General features: G+C 33.0%; 2 protein-coding genes across 2 annotated transcripts; one reads left to right on the top strand and one right to left on the bottom strand.

The window, feature by feature from the left end:
* Window positions 1-465: 465 nt before the first annotated feature.
* LOC132745415 (sulfate transporter-like) lies at window positions 466-12,857 on the top strand (the record flags this gene model as incomplete). Its single annotated transcript, XM_060734330.1, has 6 exons — window positions 466-630; window positions 980-1,174; window positions 1,800-1,854; window positions 2,734-2,834; window positions 5,322-5,410; window positions 6,318-12,857. Coding segments are annotated over 5 exons (567 nt in total), but the record flags the coding sequence as incomplete, so codon positions are not given.
* A 2,204-nt stretch (window positions 12,858-15,061) lies between these two features.
* On the bottom strand, window positions 15,062-19,038 carry LOC132745416 (complement C1q tumor necrosis factor-related protein 8-like; the record flags this gene model as incomplete). The annotated part of the gene is given in 4 exon segments (XM_060734332.1): window positions 15,062-15,274; window positions 16,080-16,212; window positions 18,408-18,511; window positions 18,955-19,038. Coding segments are annotated over 4 exon segments (506 nt in total), but the record flags the coding sequence as incomplete, so codon positions are not given.
* Window positions 19,039-19,838: the final 800 nt, after the last annotated feature.

Raw genomic sequence — 19,838 nt, 5'->3', positions numbered from 1 at the left:
CCTTTGACTGTCTAATATATTTATTTTCAGGGCATTTACAGAATAATGAATAAAAAATTCAAAACTAAGAAATGAAAATTTTGCCAGTTTCTCCCTTTAATGTATGAATTTGTATGAATTTAATAGAATATTATGAAATCTGGACATGATAAAATAAAACATCCTGTCTCATAAATTTGTGCATAATTTTAAGAAAAAAAGATTAATCAATCTTGCTAGCAGACTGAAGGTTAATATTTATCAACAGTACATGTTATATAGCATCTACTGTGTAATATTCTTTTTATGTTTTTGTTGAATTATGAAAAATTCAAAATTGAAGTGAAACTACTCTTTTATATGAGACCTTATACTAAGAATGATATAATTTGTTTTCCTTTACTGACTTGAATACATGTGTTATTTGCCAATCATTAACTCTATTACATTTTACTGTATTATATTGGGGCTCTATTATATTTGCAGGCGAAGAGAATACCAGGTGTAAGAATATTCAGATTTGAACAGTCGTTATTTTTCCTTAATAAGGAACACTTCAGAACACTACTTTACAAAAATACAGTCAATCCAATTACACTAAAAATTGCTCAAGATAAAAAGGCTAAAAAGCTTAGGAAACTTCAAGCAAAAGTAAGTATTGCATGGTTTTTAAAATACAAAATAACTGTTTTTGTGACTTTTGCTACCGGCTTTATGTCAGTTGAGTGATATATTTCCATCATAATCAAATTAACTTTAATAGTTTGATATATATTGCACAGTAAATTGTCTATGGTAAAAAAAAAGCTACAACAACATGTGAATATAACTTAATTGTTTTTACATACCAATGATCTGTCTAACACTTTCACCGGGGATAAATATTAAAACAAACAACGGACATAACATATTAATAGTTATGTAACATTAAAATAGTGGAAAAAATGTATATTGTTTAATGTTAACAAGTCCAGACAAATAGTTATTATGTGTTTTCTAGGAAACAAAAAATGAAGATGAAACAGTACCAGAGAGTAACCATGTAGAAGTAGAGTTGAATACATTATCTGATACTGCCACTGTACTTGTTGAAGGTATAGAGGGGAGCAAATTAGATTTGGACTTTCACACTATCATATTTGACTGTTCATTGTGGAGTTTCGTGGATTCTATGGGTGTCAAGGTGCTAAAAGCTGTAAGTTTGAATATCTGTTGTACATGATAAAGTGAAAAGTAGAATATGATGAATAGGCATGTTGTGCTGTAACTTTTACCATGCCAAAAATCTTAAATGGACTGGTCCATTTTTCAGTCTCTACAAAACCATTCAAGTTTTTATAGGGAAAATTTTAAAATGTGTTCTGACTGAATAATCAACAGTACAGATCATGACTGTGCCAGCTGATCTTGGTCGGGACTAGTCCTATGGGTTGATTTTCTAGTGGCTGGCTGGCTAAGAGTAACTGAGAGAACTTCTAGTGAAATTTGTCTCATTGGATTGCAAATTTTATTATTCTAAAAATTTCTAACATCAGCCAATGTTGTAGCAAATCAGATATTTTCGGTACATTCCGGTACATTATTTATTGAAAATCTCAGGTATTGAATTATTTACAATCACTCATCCTTTATTGCTATGTTCTTAATTCCAGTAATAAACAGTTACAGAAGTTCTTGAAAAAAAAATGTTCCAGAAATGACCGATATATTAGGATATATATTGGCCGATGTTAGAAATCTTTTGGCGGGAAAGCATTACAGTAAAACTACCTGAATATGATAAAAACTGTTTTCATTTAAGTTTGAAACTTTTCTTTCAGGTGATAGGTGAATACAAGGCTGTTGGTATTCAGATTTTAATGGCAAATTGTAAAGGTATCTTTTTTCAAAACTCTCTTGCCTTCATTTCTATTAAGAATGGATATGATTTATAATTAATGTAATTAAATTGAATTGTAATGATTTTGTAATTTTATATAATTTGCCAATAATTTTATTAAGTTATTTCATATCATTTGTATGATCGAAATAAGTTATAATATCAATTTGTAATAAGTTTTTAAAACTTAGTTAACTTAATTGTTTTATTTTTTAAGCCTCTCCCCCCTCATTGATCATTATAAAAAATTGCTCGTGTCTATCTGTCCTGCAGACAATAGGCTGACGAAACAGTGGAATGTGGTGGTATCTGTGTCTGAGGGACACATTTCTAGTATATAAATTGTTATATTTTAGAAAATCTATCACATTTGTTTATTGTATATATATTGTTTCTTGGTTGTTTATTATGTAAACATTTCAATGTAAATCACATACCTTTGTTTATTACAGAAGCATATATATATATAGAAGCATATATATTGTATCACAGTTGTTTGTTACATAAGAATATTTATCACATGCCCATGCTGATTTTGCGACTCCGTAAAAATGGTATTGCACAGGCAGTGCATATATTTTGACATGATGTCATTTGCGTTATACAAACATAGCGTAAAGACAAAGCTAAATATCAGTGCTACACTATAGGTGCGTCAATGAAAAAATTTTCTTTTGCACTTTATATTCGTGTAGGTACATTACTGAATTTATTGAATTCATTGTAGAAAATAATATTTTGCTCGCCAGAGGCTTGCATAATATAATTATATTCAACTTGTTCAATAAATTCAGTATTGAACTTACACTCATTCAATATCCTCCATATATTGTATTATAGTTGTTTATTACATAGGCATATATATTGTATCACAGTAGGTGTACGAGAGATGTTTGAGAAGACCAAGTTTTATGATACATTAGATGAGGACAGAATATATGTGTCAGTTCATGATGCTGTTATACATTCTATACAGGTATACCACACCTTTAACTTTAGATTCTCACTATTTAGATAGTTTATGTTTAGTTATTGCATAGTTTATGTTCAGTTATTGCATAGTTTATGTTCAGTTATTGCATAGTTTATGTTTAGTTATTGCTTAGTTTATGTTCAGTTATTGCATAGTGTATGTTCAGTTATTGCATAGTTTATGTTTAGTTATTGCTTAGTTTATGTTCAGTTATTGCATTGTTTATTAGTCCCCTACCGGTTTAACCGGAGGGGACTTTAGGTTTACCCTCTGTCCGTCCGTACGTCTGTCCGCACTCACAGGAGAGTAATTATGTGGCTAGAGGGACAATAGGTAACTGTTCTTTCTCTTTGATGTCATTCATTCCGTAATGCTTTTATGTGGCTATTTTCTTTTGTGTGACTAAAAAGAACAATAGAGAGAACAATAGAGTAGCCACATAATTACTGTCCTGTGAGAACATCCGTCCGTCCGTTTGTCTGTCTGTCAGTCCGTCCTTCCACAAAACTGGATCCCGCGATAACGCAAAAAGTACTGAAAATATTTTTATGAAACTTGATATATGGATAGATGGCAGTATGGAGATTATGCACGTCTTTTTCTTTTGTTCCTATGTAGAAAATTCTGGTTGCTATGGCAACAAATAGTCTGAAAATATGGCAAATTTAACACATAAACTGGATCCAGTGATAACTCAAAAAGTACTGAAAATATTTTTATGAAACTTGAAATATGGGTAGATGGCAGTCTGGAGATTATGCACATCTTTTTCTTTTCTTCCTATGTTGAATATTCTGGTTGCTATGGCAACAAATAGTCTGAAAATATGGCAAATTTAACACATAAACTGGATCCAGTGATAACTCAAAAAGTACTGAAAATATTTTTATGAAACTTGAAATATGGGTAGATGGCAGTCTGGAGATTATGCACATCTTTTTCTTTTCTTCCTATGTTGAATATTCTGGTTGCTATGGCAACAAATAGCCTGAATTTCAAGATTTCTGATTTAAATTTTTTCAGCTTTTTCACCATAAGTTCTTTATTTCTTAAGGTGTTTACTTCAAACTTTAAATATAAGTTTCTGGTCATCAACAACATCATATGTGACAAGGTTTACAACTCTAGCACAAAAATTATCAGTATTACCTTCCTTGAACTTAGAATTGTTATGAAAAAAATGTTGTCTTTTTTAAATAACTTCTTTATTATTTTTAAATAACTTTTTTATTTCCTAATGTATCTACTTCAAACTTCATATATATGTTTTTTATTATCACTCAACATTTTTGAGAAGGTTAAATACTCTAGCAAGCCTATTTCCAGAATTATGTCCCCCTTGAACTTAGATTTTTTTCGAGAAATTGGTATTTTTTACTCCAACTTCTTCATTCCTTATAGGATTTACTTTAAAATCCCACATCGTAATAATATGACAAGGTTGTATAAACATAATTTCCTTACTAGGCAAAAAAACTTAACACATTACTGTGATATAGACAACTTAGAACTCAAAAGATTTAAGTTCATTCATGTCATTCATTCACTGGTAAAATTGAATAGCCAATGGCCCATCAGAATGTTGCTGGGGTTCTTACCGGTAGGGGACTTATGGATTGCTTGCAATACTATGATAATTGCTTGTGTTCAATTATTGCATAGTTTATGTTCAGTTATTGCACATTTTATGTTCAGTTTTTGCATTGTTTATGTTCAGTTATTGCATAGTTTATGTTTAGTAATGGCTTAGTTTATGTTCAGTAATTGCATACCGGTAGTTTATGTTTAGTTATTGCTTAGTTTATGCTCAGTTATTGCTTAGTTTATGTTCAATTATTGCATAGTTTATGTTCAGTTATTGCATAGTTTATGTTTAGTTATTGCTTAGTTTATGTTCAATTATTGCATAGTTTATGTTCAGTTATTGCATAGTTTATGTTTAGTTATTGCTTAGTTTATGATCAATTATTGTATAGTTTATGTTCAGTTATTGCATAGTTTATGTTTAGTTATTGCTTAGTTTATATTCAATTATTGCATAGTTTATGTTCAGTTATTGCATAGTTTATGTTTTGTTATTGCTTAGTTTATGTTCAATTATTGTATAGTTTATGTTCAGTTATTGCATAGTTTATGTTTAGTTATTGCATGGTTTATGTTTGGTATTGCACAACTGTTTGAAAAAAAAGAAGAGAAAGATGTGCTTTTGTTATTACCCTCCCATCATCATCCTTTTAGGTTTACTATTTCTTTTCAAATTTTCATTGTTATTCTACTTAAAGCATTGAATAATTGTGCACTATCAAAATGGAAACCGTCTTCAAAAGTACAGGTATCTGAAATTCAGTTTGTAGGTCAGTAAACATTTATTATCTAGCTCTGATTTTCATTTTGTTAAATGTTAAGAAAAAAATTGAGTAATGATAATTCAAATTTTACGATAACTACTTCTTATAATTGCTAACATGAGTTTGACCTTTACTTTTTCAGGGTGACAATAGTCAGAATGGAAATCTAAAGCCAAGTACAGACGAGCAATAGAATAAAGTATGATAAAGAAAGGGAGACAATAATGATAGGTTTGTTTGATATATTACTGTCAATTACCTACCTTTAAACATTATTTTAAAATTCAGAAAAACAATTAAAATCAAAGAAATTCTCTCACCATATCTTTTTTAGGTATTTCCTTTAATTTTCATGCTTACACCATTATTATACCCCCACCACAAAATGTGGGTGGGATGGGCTATAATGGATTCGCTTTGTCGCATAGGTCGGTCGGTTGGTCCGTCCGTCTCCATTTTCGTGTCCGCTCTATAAAACCTATACCAATTGAAGGTTTTTCTTCAAACTTGGCTCAAATGTTCACCTCAACAAGGGGATGTGCAGAACCCATGTTGCCCATGTGTCAGCTCAAGGTCAAGGTCACAATTGAAGGTCAAATATCAAACAATCAAAGATTAGACAGTATGTCGAGTCTGCTCTGTAAGTCCTACACTAATTGAAAGATTTTCTTCAAAATTGGCTCAAATGTTCTTCTCAAAAAGGGGTTGTGCAGAACCCATGTTGCCCATGTGTCAGCTCAAGGTCAAGGTCACAATTGAAGGTCAAATATCAAACAACCTTATATTAGACAGTATGTCGTGTCCGCTCTGTAAGTCCTACACTAATTGAAAGATTTTCTTCAAAATTGGCTCAAATGTTCTTCTCAAAAAGGGGATGTGCAGAACCTATGTTGCCCATGTGTCAGCTCAAGGTCAAGGTGGATGCGCAGGCTGGTCTGGATCCATGCTGGTCGCTAACCCATTACGTTGGTTTTGTCATGACGCGGCTCATTTATGAAATTTTACCTTTTAATAAGTGATGAATGTTAGAATGATTTTTTCCAAATTGGAAGATAAGCAAGTCAAAAATAGCATAGAAAGGGTTAAAATCTGTCATATTTGATAATATACTAAAGTGAGTATACTCTGTTCATTTCAGAAAGTGACAAACAGAATGTATAAGTATTTTTATATGAGAGCAACATGACGTAACACCAGTGATACAAGCTTGAGAGAAGAATGTCACAGTTGTTTGGAATAAGTATAAACCCACGTAATCAACTCTTGCCAAAAATTATCCAGAATTTAGAGGATTTTATTTTTATTGCATGCATTTGTATAAGGAACTAGATCTCCAATACATGTATCATAGTCCCGCATGTTTATTATACATTGTCATTAAAAGTTCTTTTCTTGCTAGTTAATGAATTTTTTTCAAATACAGTTTGTAATGCTACATTGGTAAGGTGACATGATTTTTAGCTCACCTGTCACAAAGTGACAGGGTGAGCTTTTGTGATCGCTTTTCGTCCGGCATCCGTCCGTCCGTAAAAAAACTTTTACTTTAAATGACATCTCCTCATAAACCACTAAGCCAATTTCATCCAAACTTCACAGGAATGTTCCTTTGGTGGTCACCTTTAAAAATTGTTCAAAGAATTTAATTCCATGCAGAACTCTGGTTGCCATGGCAACCGAAAGAAAAAACTTTAAATATCTTCTTTTAAAAAAACGTAAGAGCTAGAGCTTAGATATTTGGCATGAAACATCTTCTGGTGAGTGTCTACCAAGTTTGTTCAAATAAAAGCCCTGGGGTCAAAATTGGCCCCGCCCCAGGGGGTCTTTGATTTTCCCTATATGCATATAGTAAAAACTTAAAAAATCTTCTTTTAAAGAACCCAAAGAGCTAGAGCTAAGATATTTAGCATGAAACATGTTCTAATGAGTGTCTACCAAGTTTGTTCAAATAAAAGCCCCAGGGTCAAAATTGGCCCCGCCCCAGGGGGTCATTGATTTTCCCTATATGCATATAGTAAAAACCTAAAAAATCTTCTTTTAAAGAACCCAAAGAGCTAGAGCTAAGATATTTAGCATGAAACATCTTCTAATGAGTGTCTACCAAGTTTGTTCAAATAAAAGCCCCGGGGTCAAAATTGGCCCCGCCCCAGGGGGTCATTGATTTTCCCTATATGCATATAGTAAAAACTTAAAAAATCTTCTTTTAAAGAACTCAAAGAGCTAGAGCTAAGATATTTAGTATGAAACATCTTCTAGTGAGTGTCTACCAAGTTTGTTCAAATAAAAGCCCTGGGGGTCAAAATTGGCCCCGCCCAGGGGTCATTGATTTTCCTTACATCTGTATAGCAAAAACTTAAAAATCATCTTTGAAAAAACCCAAATAGCTAGAGTTTAGATATTAAGCATGAAACATCTTCTAGTAAGTGTCTACAAAGTTTGTTCAAATGAAAGCCCTGGGGTCAAAATTGGCCCCGCCCCAGGGGTGTCATTTATTAACTATATGTGTATAGTAAAAACTTAAAAAAATCTGCTTTTAAGAAACCCAATGAGCTAGAGCTTAGATGTTTAGCATGAAACATCTTCTTATGGGTGTCTACCAAGTTTGTTCAAATAAAAGCCCTTGGGTTAAAATTGGCCCTGCCAGGGGGGGGGGGGGGGCTATATACAGGTGAGCGACTTCAGGGCCATCATGGCCCTCTTGTTATTGTTTTCTGTTGAGAAATACCTTTCTGAACATCTGTTTATTCATTTTAGTCAAATGTATAAAGAAGAATGTGATTCTTTGATGAAGTTCTAAAATGTTACAAATATAGACAACTGTGACGAATTTCATAATCTGATGTGTTAGGAAACTTTCTTTAATATATACTTGAAATTTTTCTTTATGATATACTTCACTTTATACACCTGACATGTTAATTTCTCGTATTTCTTTTAATTAATTCAGATATCATTGTAGGTTTTTGTATATAAATGATGTTTTTTCATTGGAGAGATGATTCAATATCATTGATAGTTAGTAACGTTAACAAATATTTATTAAAGGTTACTGATATAAAGTCAGGGACACTGATATAAAGTCAAGGTTACTGATATTTAGTAAAGGTCACCAATATAAAGTGAAGGTCACTGACATTTAGTAAAGGTCGCCAATATAAAGTGAAGGTCACTAATATTTAGTAAAAGTCACCAATATAAAGTCAAGGTTACTGATATTTAGTAAAGGTCACCAACGTAAAGTGAAGGTCACTGATATTTAGAAGTGGTCACCAATATAAAGTGAAGGTCATTGATATTTAGTAAAGGTCACTGATTTAAAGTGAAGGTCACTGATATTTAGTAAAAATAACTGTTATAAAGTCAAGGTCACTGACATTTAGTAAAGGTCGCCAATATAAAGTGAAGGTCACTAATATTTAGTTAAAGTCACCAATATAAAGTCAAGGTTACTGATATTTAGTAAAGATCTTAACATAAAGTGAAGGTCACTGATATTTCGAAAAGGTCACCAATATAAAGTGAATGTCATTGATATTTAGTAAAGGTCACTGATTTAAAGTGAAGGTCACTGATATTTAGTAAAAATAACTGTTATAAAGTCAAGGTCACTGCTATTTAGTTAAGGTCACTGATATTTAGTTATGATCACTAATATTTAGGAAAGGTCACTGATATTTAGTTATAGTCACTGATACTTAGTAACGGCCAATGATATTTAGTAAATGTCAGCTCTGTAAATGCTTTAAAGAGGCTGTTGTTGTATGTTAATTAGTTGTTTCGGGGCTTTGTCAAATGTTTCAAAAAAATCATTAAGGGACTTTTGCCCGAGGTTAGAATAGTTATGAAGGGGATTTTTTTTCAAATGTTTAATTATTGCCAAGGGGCTTTTGTCAAATGTTTAAAAATTACCTAGGGGCCTTTGTCCACTTACCATCAGTGGACTTATTTCATGTTCTGTTATACTATGGAAATGAATAATAACTTTATTTTTAGACTAATTGGATGTTGCGTTTATTTGTGGTATTCATACATGTGAACTCTCCCACTTTTAGCGGGAGACTCCCACTTTCTGTAGCCATATTTTCAAAAAAATTTCTGAAAATAAGGGGTATTTTCACAAATTAAAGAAATTTCCCTCTTTTAGATGTCAAAACTTTCTTTTTTGTTTATTGCAAATTCTAAAATCTCCCTCTTTTTGAAGAAAAATCTCCCACTTGATGATCCAAAAAAGTTCAAATGAATACCGTATTGATTTGATATTGTAAACAAAACAAAAGTACTTTTTCCACTCTCACGCCTAAATAGTTTAACAGAAGATACCACATTTTAAAAAAAATTTCCTGTTATTCTGTGGAAAAAATATTGGAACAATGAATAATAATGAAAAAATAAAACTAGTGGGAAAGAACTTTTAATAGTATGCATGCTAAATTGTGACAGTCGACTTTCTATTTATGTTATTTTATATATTTACACATTCTTGTGATGTTATAAACTTTTATTAAAGATAAACATGACATTTTATTTATATTTTCTATGATAGTTTTTACTTTTGTTACCACTTGATTTCTAGTACATATTTGAGAATTATAATTTTGACGAATGAAATAAATGTCTACCCTTTACATTAAAATTGTATGATATATGTTATGTATAGACAAATATTTATATTGACTTTCTTCATGACATAAAGTTAAAAGCTATTTTTATACATAATGGACAACAAGTTAAGTTTATATTGTTTATTTTTTATCATTTACGATATACATTGTACAGTGCAACCTTGGCAGAGTGACCTTCTGTTCAGAAATTTCCTTTTACATACAACTGTTTCAAATCTTCATAAAGGGACCTCCGTGGCCATGTGGTTAAGGTCCACTTACCCCTCACAACTGTGAGTAAGAATCCTGACAGGGACTTCAGATTTTTTCATGAGAGAAAATCTTCCAGCTATATAGCTTACAGATTATTGTTGGTTTGAATCAGGAGCCTTTTTGTTCCTGAAATAATGCATGAAGGTATATCTCCACCATAAAAGCTGGAAAGTCACCTAATGACCTTTGCTGTGTTGGTGTGGTTGCATCATGAGCAGGGGGTTGCTCTGCAGAAGTTGTGCAGTAATTTGAATATTTAATCTTTTTGGTTCTTATTTAGGAAAAGATTATCAGATTAATTGATCTTGATCATACTTTACTTATATTTATTGTTCACCACCCTTATAACAATTGTACATTTTGTAAACATTAAAGAAACAAAAAACAACCAGCTAAGTTTCCTTGCTGGTGAATTCCTGCATTTCTAATAAAATTCTCAAGCAAATAAATTGTGTTCTAAATTTTTGATGGTGAATCTATTATTATATACATGTATTCTACCAATATAACTTCAAATAAAAGAGTAATACACTATTACATATTATATAGTTAAATTTAAGCCAAGCTATATTCTATATTTATCCAGGGCATTAATTTTGTATGGTTTTATTTTTTGAAAAGGATAAAAGTAATCAGAATATATATAACATGTGATAGTAGATAGATTGAAGGTGATTGATATTCATCCAGGGTTTATTGTTGTTGATATATTTGTTTAGCTAACCTGTCACTGTGTGACAGTTTGAGCTTTTAGGATTGTTGGCTGTCTGTGGTCCACACATTTTAATAACATCTCTTCTAAAACCACACAGTCAAATATGAATAAAACTTGGCAAAAATAACTTTTGTATGAAGTCCTACCAAGTTTGTTTAGACAGTTTTTGTCAATCACATATCTTGCTCACAGAAGCTTAACATAAAATTTAAAATTGCAACCTTTTTAGTTTCATTTGAGCCGTGTCACAACAAAACCAACGTACTGCATTTGCGACCAGCATGGATCCAGACCAGCCTGTGCATCTGCGCAGTCTGATCAGGATCCATGCTGTTCGCTATCAGTTTTTCTACTTATAATAGGGTTTGTAAGCGAACAGCATGATTTCTGATCAGACTGCATGGATGTGCAGGCTGGTCTTGATCCATGTTGGTCGCAAACCCATTATGTTGGTTTTGTCGAGAAGCAGCTCAATTTTTCCAAAGAAAAAAACAAGTGGAGCTATTGTCATGACCCTCTGGTTGGCTTTGGTTAACTAAAAGTTAAGGTTCAATTTCTCAAAATTATAAAAGCTATTCACTTCAAACTTGGTATACATGTTTATAAAGGGCAGATAATTCTAAAAATCATTTTTACAAAGTTATGTATTTTTTTCTGTCTTGCTTTGATTTAACTCTCTTAAGGACTGTGAAAAATGGAGCACATGGTCTGCAAACAGATCTTGTTAAATTTTCTTCTCAGAAAAGACTAGGTCTAGATATTAGATATATATATGATGTGTAGCATCTCCTTATAAGACACTTACAGTTCTATTAAAATTATATAATAATTTGGACAAAATTTGCCAGGTCTCGGGGGTCTTGGGTTTTTCCTGTATATGTATATAGAAGAAACTTTTTATTTTGAAACATTTTATAGTAGATCTCTACCAAGTGTGTTCAAATTAAACCCCGTGTGTCAAAATTGACCAACCAGGGATCATGAGTTTTCCTATGTGTTCATGCATACAGTAAAAACTAAATAGTTTTTCTCTAAACCCTCAAAAATTTGGCCTGGAATATTGGTTACTGGATTTCTACCAAGATTGTTCAAATTATAGCCTTGGGCTTAGAATTTTATCCTATACCTGGGAGGTGTCTTGTGTTTTCCTTAAATCTATTTTGTAAAACCTTTTACAATCTTCTTAGCTTCCAGATGCTAGACTATTGATGTTTGGCTGGAAACATTGTCGAATGGAGTTCTACAAAGTTTGTTCAAATAGTTGTGGGGTCAAAATTGGCCCAGCATAAGGTCAAAATATAACAATGAAACAGTTCATATCAACCATTGATTTCCTTAACAGAGGATTCCATAACATCCATTGACTTTCTTAGAAACCAGGCACTTTTATAGCCTCCATTGACTTTCCATGGGAACCAGTCACTTTGATAGCATCCATTGACTTTCCTTAGGAACCAGCCCCTTTTATAACAACCATTGACTTCCTTTAGCAAGCACTTATTTCCATAGCACTGCAGGCATCTGCAGCAACCAGTGAACTCCAAAGCAAACATTGACTTTCAATAGCAACCGGTGAAAATCTTAGACAATTGCTCATTCTTTCGAACTGGCAAGTTTGGGATAACATCACAAGAATCGTTCATGTGTAACCCACTACCTAGTAAGTTTATGCAGAACAATGAGGCTATAGGGGCCATTAACTTGTGCTTTGATGAAGCTTTAATGGTCATGTCAGACATCTTCACTAATCCTGTTTTAAAAATAATTTTGTATAAACAGTTTCTGCACAACTCCTGTATTGAATTGTTTTAAATAATTTGACATAAAGTATAATTCAGATCGAAATTATGTCCTTAAATTGTAGAAAACTGACAGGTGGACAAACAGTCCACATCTATGCCAAAAACCATGACACATTTGTTTACATTATTCAGTCTTTGCTGTGACTAATTTGTTGAAAGCTATACTGTTTGCAGATTCGGCTTAACAAATACGTTACTGTCTATTATATTATGTGACTATTTTGTTTTTACAGGGTTGTTAGATTTTATTTTTCAGGTAAAATGTTATTTTATATATTTTTATGTAAAACTTTCTACTGATATATCAATATTTAGTATAAATTATCTAGTGCCATAATGTTCTTTTGTTTTTGTTTGTTTTCCTGTTTCTTTCCTCGACCAATTGCCCATCGGCGCGAATTGCTCATCGGTGAGAATTGCCCATCGGCGCGAATTGCTCATCGGTGAGAATTGCTCATCGGCGAGAATTGCTCATCGGTGAGCATTTTTGATCACACTAAGTGCGTTGTTCATTGTTATTCATAATTTCTTTTAACATCCTAAAGAAAAATTTCACCAAGCTTCATAGGATTAGTGCTTAGCTGTCCCTCCATTAAAACTTATATATGAATGGTTCTAGTTTGATGCTTTTGTACACAACAAGAGCTGAAGATACACAATTTATATAGACCTCCTCATTTGTATCTAACATTATTTTCTGCACATACAAAAGTTAAAGAAATCATGACTTTGAGCAAAAATTGGTCTCTCTCTCTCTCGGGGTCACTTAGTTTATATAGAGTAACCGAGAGAAAAAATATTAAACTATTTTTACACAAATCCCATACCATACAGAATGTGATTATCATAAGCACAAATCACGTTTGATTATTTTACGATATAACAAGTAGGTGTTTTGTTATACCCTTCTTAACTTAGTACAGAGTTAATATGGTTAACTATATTTATACTTTTAATTACACATGAGAGACTTGCGTTCATTATAATTTGTTCTAGAGGTAGATTCATAACAATAACTTCTTGAGATACGTTCATAATTTTGAGTTCAGGAGAAACGTTCATAACAAGATACATTTATATCAAAAAGTTCTGGAGATACATTAATAACAAGATACGTTCATAACAATAACTTCTTGAGATACGTTCATAACAAGATATGTTTATAAAAATAAGTTCTGGAGATACGTTCATAACAAGATCTGTTAATAACTATAATTCTGGAGCTACGTTCATAACAAGATCTGTTCATAACAAGATACCTTCATAAAGGTAAGTTCGTTAGATATTTCATAACAAGATATGTTTATAACGATAAGTTCTTAAGATACGTTCATAACAAGAATACGTTCATAACTAATTTCTGGAGATACTTTCATAACAAGATATGTTCATAACAAAAAGTTCTTGAGATATGTTCAAAACAAGACACGTTCACAACAAACTTTGGAGATATTAATTAAAATGAAACACTTCTATAAGTATTTTATGATTTTACTTGAATAAAAGTACAAAAGTGATACTGATAAAAATTTCACGTAATTGACAAGTTTCACTGTATTTAGCGTATTTCATGTGCTTTAAGGAAATTGCAAAAGTCATGCATTAAAATGAAAAACTTGTTCAAGTGTTTTCTTTTTTGTTTTTCGTTTTTCCTATTGGACTATAGTTTTAAATATTAACAAACAAACTCAAGTTGTAACTTCCTGATTTAACATGTTTTATGTTCTTTAATAGTGTATAAACATTGCAGTATTAATGTATGGTCTAGTTTACAACATGCAGATACATTGTTTTGTTGTTATTTTTTGCTTTTAACTAAAGTAGGCGTTTAGTCGATCAGCGGACAGTTTCATTGTTGAAATATGTCGGTGATAAAAAAAACAAGCAAATATTGTTATGAATTTTCAAGTTTAAGGTTAAGAGACACCATTTTTATATAAAAAAATGTATGCAATACATTGCATACAATTTTATGTAATTTCTGTTAAGAATTGCATTGACTGTATACATTTGTTTCAATTTCTAATATTATTTCATAATAGTTTATTGGCCGCATTTCAGTACATGTATCTCTTGTTGATTAAAAAGGTTATTCACCGGTAGTTCATAAAAAAACAACTTAAGCATAATGCATATATAGCTGTATCAGAAATGGTTTTATTTGACCGGATTTACTCGGAACATGTCTGACCTTAAATAAGAGTGGCATAGCACCTCACGTCATCATGATGTGACGAAGTGAAAGTACAGAAACTGTTATATATAATTTTATATTTTATCCATATTTTCTAGTGCTCTCGTATCCGACATCAAATAGCTTTGTAATATGATGGCTATATCATGTTTTATTTTGCACTTAAAAGTTCGATATTTATATTAATATTTACAAGTATTTGTTATCATTCATGAATCAAATAATGTCTTCGTTTGGTTCATTCACTGTATGTGATATTGTTTTGTTAAAAGTATATTGGGAATAAATGAATATAAACGGTTTAGGTAAATGTATTTATTCTTGTAGTTTACGGTTGTATAAGATGGCCTGAGAATGTTGAGAAAGATTGGCCGTAAAACACGTTACTGTCACTCTCCGGAATATGCTCAACCCACACGTCCTGTCCTGCGTTCAGTTCAGCCGTCACTGTCTTGCCAGCCATTGTCCACTGAGCGCTGTCGCCAGTTCGAAGTTTCGCAATGGGAACGCCGTCTGAAAAGAGCATAACTTACTCTTAGAAAATTAAGTGCAGTTGTGACACTGTCCTTTTATGTACCAAGTAAAATATGTTAATCAACAAGAAGTTAGCATACTGTCCTGTTACCTCGACTTACCGAGGACTTGTAGGGCTTGCATTAGTGTCAAAATAACTCTGATGTAGCAACTATTTAAGGTATGATTCACAAGTTCAAGGCACGTTACTCTAAGATTGGTTTTGAATATAAAATTTACATGAAATTTCACACATCTTTGGGTCATAGTTGCCCATAACTCCTGTTTCAAGTTTTGCTTAACCACCTCAATATTGTGTACTTACATGACACTGTACATACTCGGAATATGAAATGTTGGTCAATAGCAAATACCCAAAACTGGATATGGATTTGGCTAGAGCGAAGTTAGAAACTTATTACTCTTTACTTGAATGGAATCTTCTACACTGTACAGGCTTATCCAGGCTTTGTTTTACTATCAAACACTAAGAATGGTCAAGCATGCTGTCCTACACACAGCTCTTGTTTGTTAATTTGTATGAATGTGGTTATATTGATTTATGCATGTTATATTTTGGTGGAGAATATTTCTTTCCCCATTTGCCGTTGACTAATTTTATTTCTAAATATTAATCCTTACAAAAAACTACATTTATTACAAACTTTAAGATTATAAATAGGAGCTTATATTCAAAAGGTATCCGTTAATGGTACAATGTGCTTAGACCAGGAATAAAGAACATCAGCTTATGATAAGAAAGAGCAAAATGTTGCCAAATTAACATTCGAAAACAATAACTTACCTCGGACTATTTCTACGCCTGCCCATTGACCAGGTTTCATTAACATTGATACCGAAAACTCGTAAGCCCCCGTCACTGGTGCTCGGAATTCCCCATGTCGGCTGTCGTACGCATTACCTATGTTCGTGAGTATCTGAATAAAATTTACAAAATTATGAATTTAGTAAACAAACGACTAATTGTAGAGTGTATGTTTTGTTTACGTGTAAAGTCGTGTCCAGTGTCCACTGAATAGCATATACCCCGGTCACATATTCACGGAATACGCTCACGGAAGAGCCACGGAGTAATTCCGGCATCGTCCGTAGCTACCCGTACTGGTCAGTAGCTCTCCGTATTGTAACCGTAATCAATCGTAGTAGTTCTTGTATATTCGTAGCGGTCCTTGACAATTTTTGAACATGCACAAAAATTTGCTACGGAAAAATCAACCGTAGCGTATCCCTGATTAGTCCGTATTAAACCGTACTGATACGTGGTGGTCCGTACAAAAACGTTTTAGTCCGTAGTGATTCGTAGTCCACCAACTTGTCAAGGATTTCCACGGTTTGGTACAGAGAACTACCTATTTGTACGGTTACCCTACGTATAAGCTACGGTTTTAATACGGACTTATACGGCATTGTCACGGAATGCCACGATCGTAATGCGTTGTACTACGGAGAGACAGGGATTAGCACGGTCTTATAAGGTTCATTGCGTTGCAACACGAAACGGTACGGAATGGTACGGTCCACCACTGTTTAGTACGGATGAATTAAGTATCATGTACTTTTTCAAGGGTATAAATATTACCTTCTTGTTAAAAACAGACATATCTGAGGGAACATTCAATAAATGATAAATGCCATTTACTGGCTGCAAATTTATATTGAAATGGCACAGAATGCGGAGGCAGTGGTCGAGCTGCTTGATGACATGCATATAAGTAAATTTATATCGATATCGTACTACAATTCATAAGTTATAAAATAACATTTAATGTTACATATTTTACGAACATTGCATCGTGAAAATACCGCCTCCGTGGTCGAGGGGTTAGAGTCGATGACTTCTAATCCAGTTACCTCTCTGGCGTGGGTTCGATCCCCGGGAGATGCTTTGGTAGTTTAGCGCGGAGGAAGGTAGTCTAGTACTGGTGTAACTCTCCAGGAAGGATGGTTAGGAAACTACCCGCCTATATGACTGAAATACTGTACGGAAAAGGCGTAAAAAACGAAACAAACAAACAAACAAACAAAGCATCGTGAAACAGGAGAAAACGAAGTGTTTCATAAGCCTCGGACTCTGGCCCTTAAGTGATAATAAATTGATTAACAAGCTTTTTACATATTTTTAAAACATTAACATTCGCGATAATTAATGTGATTGTAAAATGAAGAGCAAATTTTAAAATTAAAAGAGAAGCAGTATTGATCACCATTTTTTCATTACTAGTCCATATCTAAAAAGGTAAGAGAAGACAGACGAGATGGTGGACTAGAGATGGGCTTTTACGAACACCCCTTCATGTTTAGTATAGGCTCTCATGGCCGAACTTGTTGAGGATCCAGGGTCCTTCAAGAAATTTACTTTAATCGGACCTGATGTGTATCGGGGGTCGGACGCGATTAGACCGAATCCTCTCCGCCAAAGTCATTAAACTCTGCAAATCGTTTTCTAGATGTTCTTTTCTTGCGAGGCATTTTGCAAGAGGTGATAGATGGATGTATTAGGTCCGTATAGATCCGTGGCAATTCGTTCTTCTCCGTATCAATTCGTTCTTCTCCGTATCAGACCGCACTTATTCATACTAACCCGTGCTTATGCCGTAGCAGACCGTAGTGTATCCGTAGTGCGTCCGTCCTGATTTGTGTCGCTCCGTATCAAACCGTGTCGGTCCGTACTGGAACCGTAGCGGACTACGGAATTTCACATTTCCGTAGTAATCCGTAAATGATTAGGCCGTAGCTCGTCCGTGGCATTATCCGTGAATATGTGACCGGGGCAATAATGCGGCATCGTTAAACAGTAGTGATTGAGTGATCCGTGGCATAGCGGCGGTATTGGTCGAGGGGGAAGTACCTCTCCGATCAGATAGGAGACACCTTCCGAATGAAGGTAGACAATAACCTCAAACGAATGAATTCACAATAACAATTATATAATAAAACTTGTGTAAATATGTGAATATAGCTTTCTCTTTAAGGCGTTTATACGATTATTTCTTCTGTGACTAGGAAGAAGACTTTTGGCCAATGTGAAAAATGTTTAAAGATCTGAAGTTCCCCATTCATATCTTATTTATGATAAAAATTGTAGAAATCTTATGCTGGAATATAAATCTACCTTATCAAATGGTATTTGCTGTCTAACACCTAACGATGAAATGTCGGTAGTCAACGTAGCAGAGAACACAACAGGGTTTCTGTGCCAAGGGCATTCACATGTAACTGAAGAAAAGGAAAAACAATTGCAAGGGATGATATATAAAAATACTGCAAACTTTATTTTTGTAATTTGGGTGTATTGTTTAGTTTGATTAAATGCACGTGCGACAGTATTATATCATATGATTATTCAATGAGCGTTTAAACTGTGTTTTGCTTGTTCTATCCTTAAGTCAATGCCAACTTCTCCACACAAATCATTCATAGCAATTGTTTAGGAATTAGCAATTGTTGAGGAATTACAAAAGTATAAGGCATATTGTTGTTAACAAACTTGCCCAGAAATAAAACATGGACCCAGGATTCGAACTGAAACTCCGAGCTCAGCAATCATCACGTTAGACCAAAATTTTTAAACCGGCGGACAAATTACATGAAACGCCCTTTCCGTATTCAGTTTGTTAAAAAATAAATATTTCCAAGATTCGAAGTAAAACCGACCGTACCGTTATCTTGAAGAAGTTTTAGTGTATTCAACTCTCTGCCCAGTTCCAATAAATCATTCTCTAGTTTTGTCCTAACAGTAGTTTCTTCCCGTACGTTAATACCAGCAAAGATTTGCGTAACATGCAGCTGGGACGTCTTGCGCAGAACGACAAGTCCAAAAAACTACGTTTCAGAAAGTAATAGTTTCAATAAAATTATCATTTTCATTTTTATTCCAGTTTTTTGTTTTAATTGAAACTAGGACGAATTCCACTGTATAAAACCAGAATGTTATGCCGAAATGTACATGAGCCGTTATCAATTGCACAAAGCTACTTTCTTATCTGTAGTGTATATGTTGGACAGTCCGAATATTTGAATGTAAATTATAATCTTGGCATTTTAGATTATAAAACAGCCTTCCCTTTTTGGAAAGGTGTTAGAAGAGTTCGGATAAGACGTAGTGTTGTAATTGTGACTTATGCTATCTGCAACAAAGATATTTTTGGCTACTTTTCAAAATTAAATCAAGGGTCAATTTATCACTTATTAGATTCAGTTTTAAATATGAAGATTACAGGGGCAGATAACTTCGAAACGATCCTTCAGTTGTTTTATTATAAAATCATGCAAAGTTTCGACAAATCCTATGACATAGTTTTCATTCTGTTTATTAAAAAAAAAAAAAAAAAAAAAAAAAAAAAAAAGCAAGTGAACGTCAGTCCTTACTATTATTTCCTCCCATTTTTAACTGTTCTGTTAACAAGCTTTAAGTTCAAGATTTTCCTTAACCTATACTAGATTGTTGTACATGCATTTATAGTTGAAAATACACGTACTTTTTTAATGTTTGATGTCTGAATTTAGTGGTTTAATTCTGTATTATAAATATTTAAATACCATT

Source organism: Ruditapes philippinarum, unplaced genomic scaffold, assembly GCF_026571515.1.
Source record: "Ruditapes philippinarum isolate M1 unplaced genomic scaffold, ASM2657151v2 ctg13965_1_1_1_1, whole genome shotgun sequence".
Classification (NCBI taxonomy): domain Eukaryota; kingdom Metazoa; phylum Mollusca; class Bivalvia; order Venerida; family Veneridae; genus Ruditapes; species Ruditapes philippinarum.
Note: the sequence above shows the minus strand (reverse complement) of the source record. Positions and strands in the feature narration are given on the sequence as shown.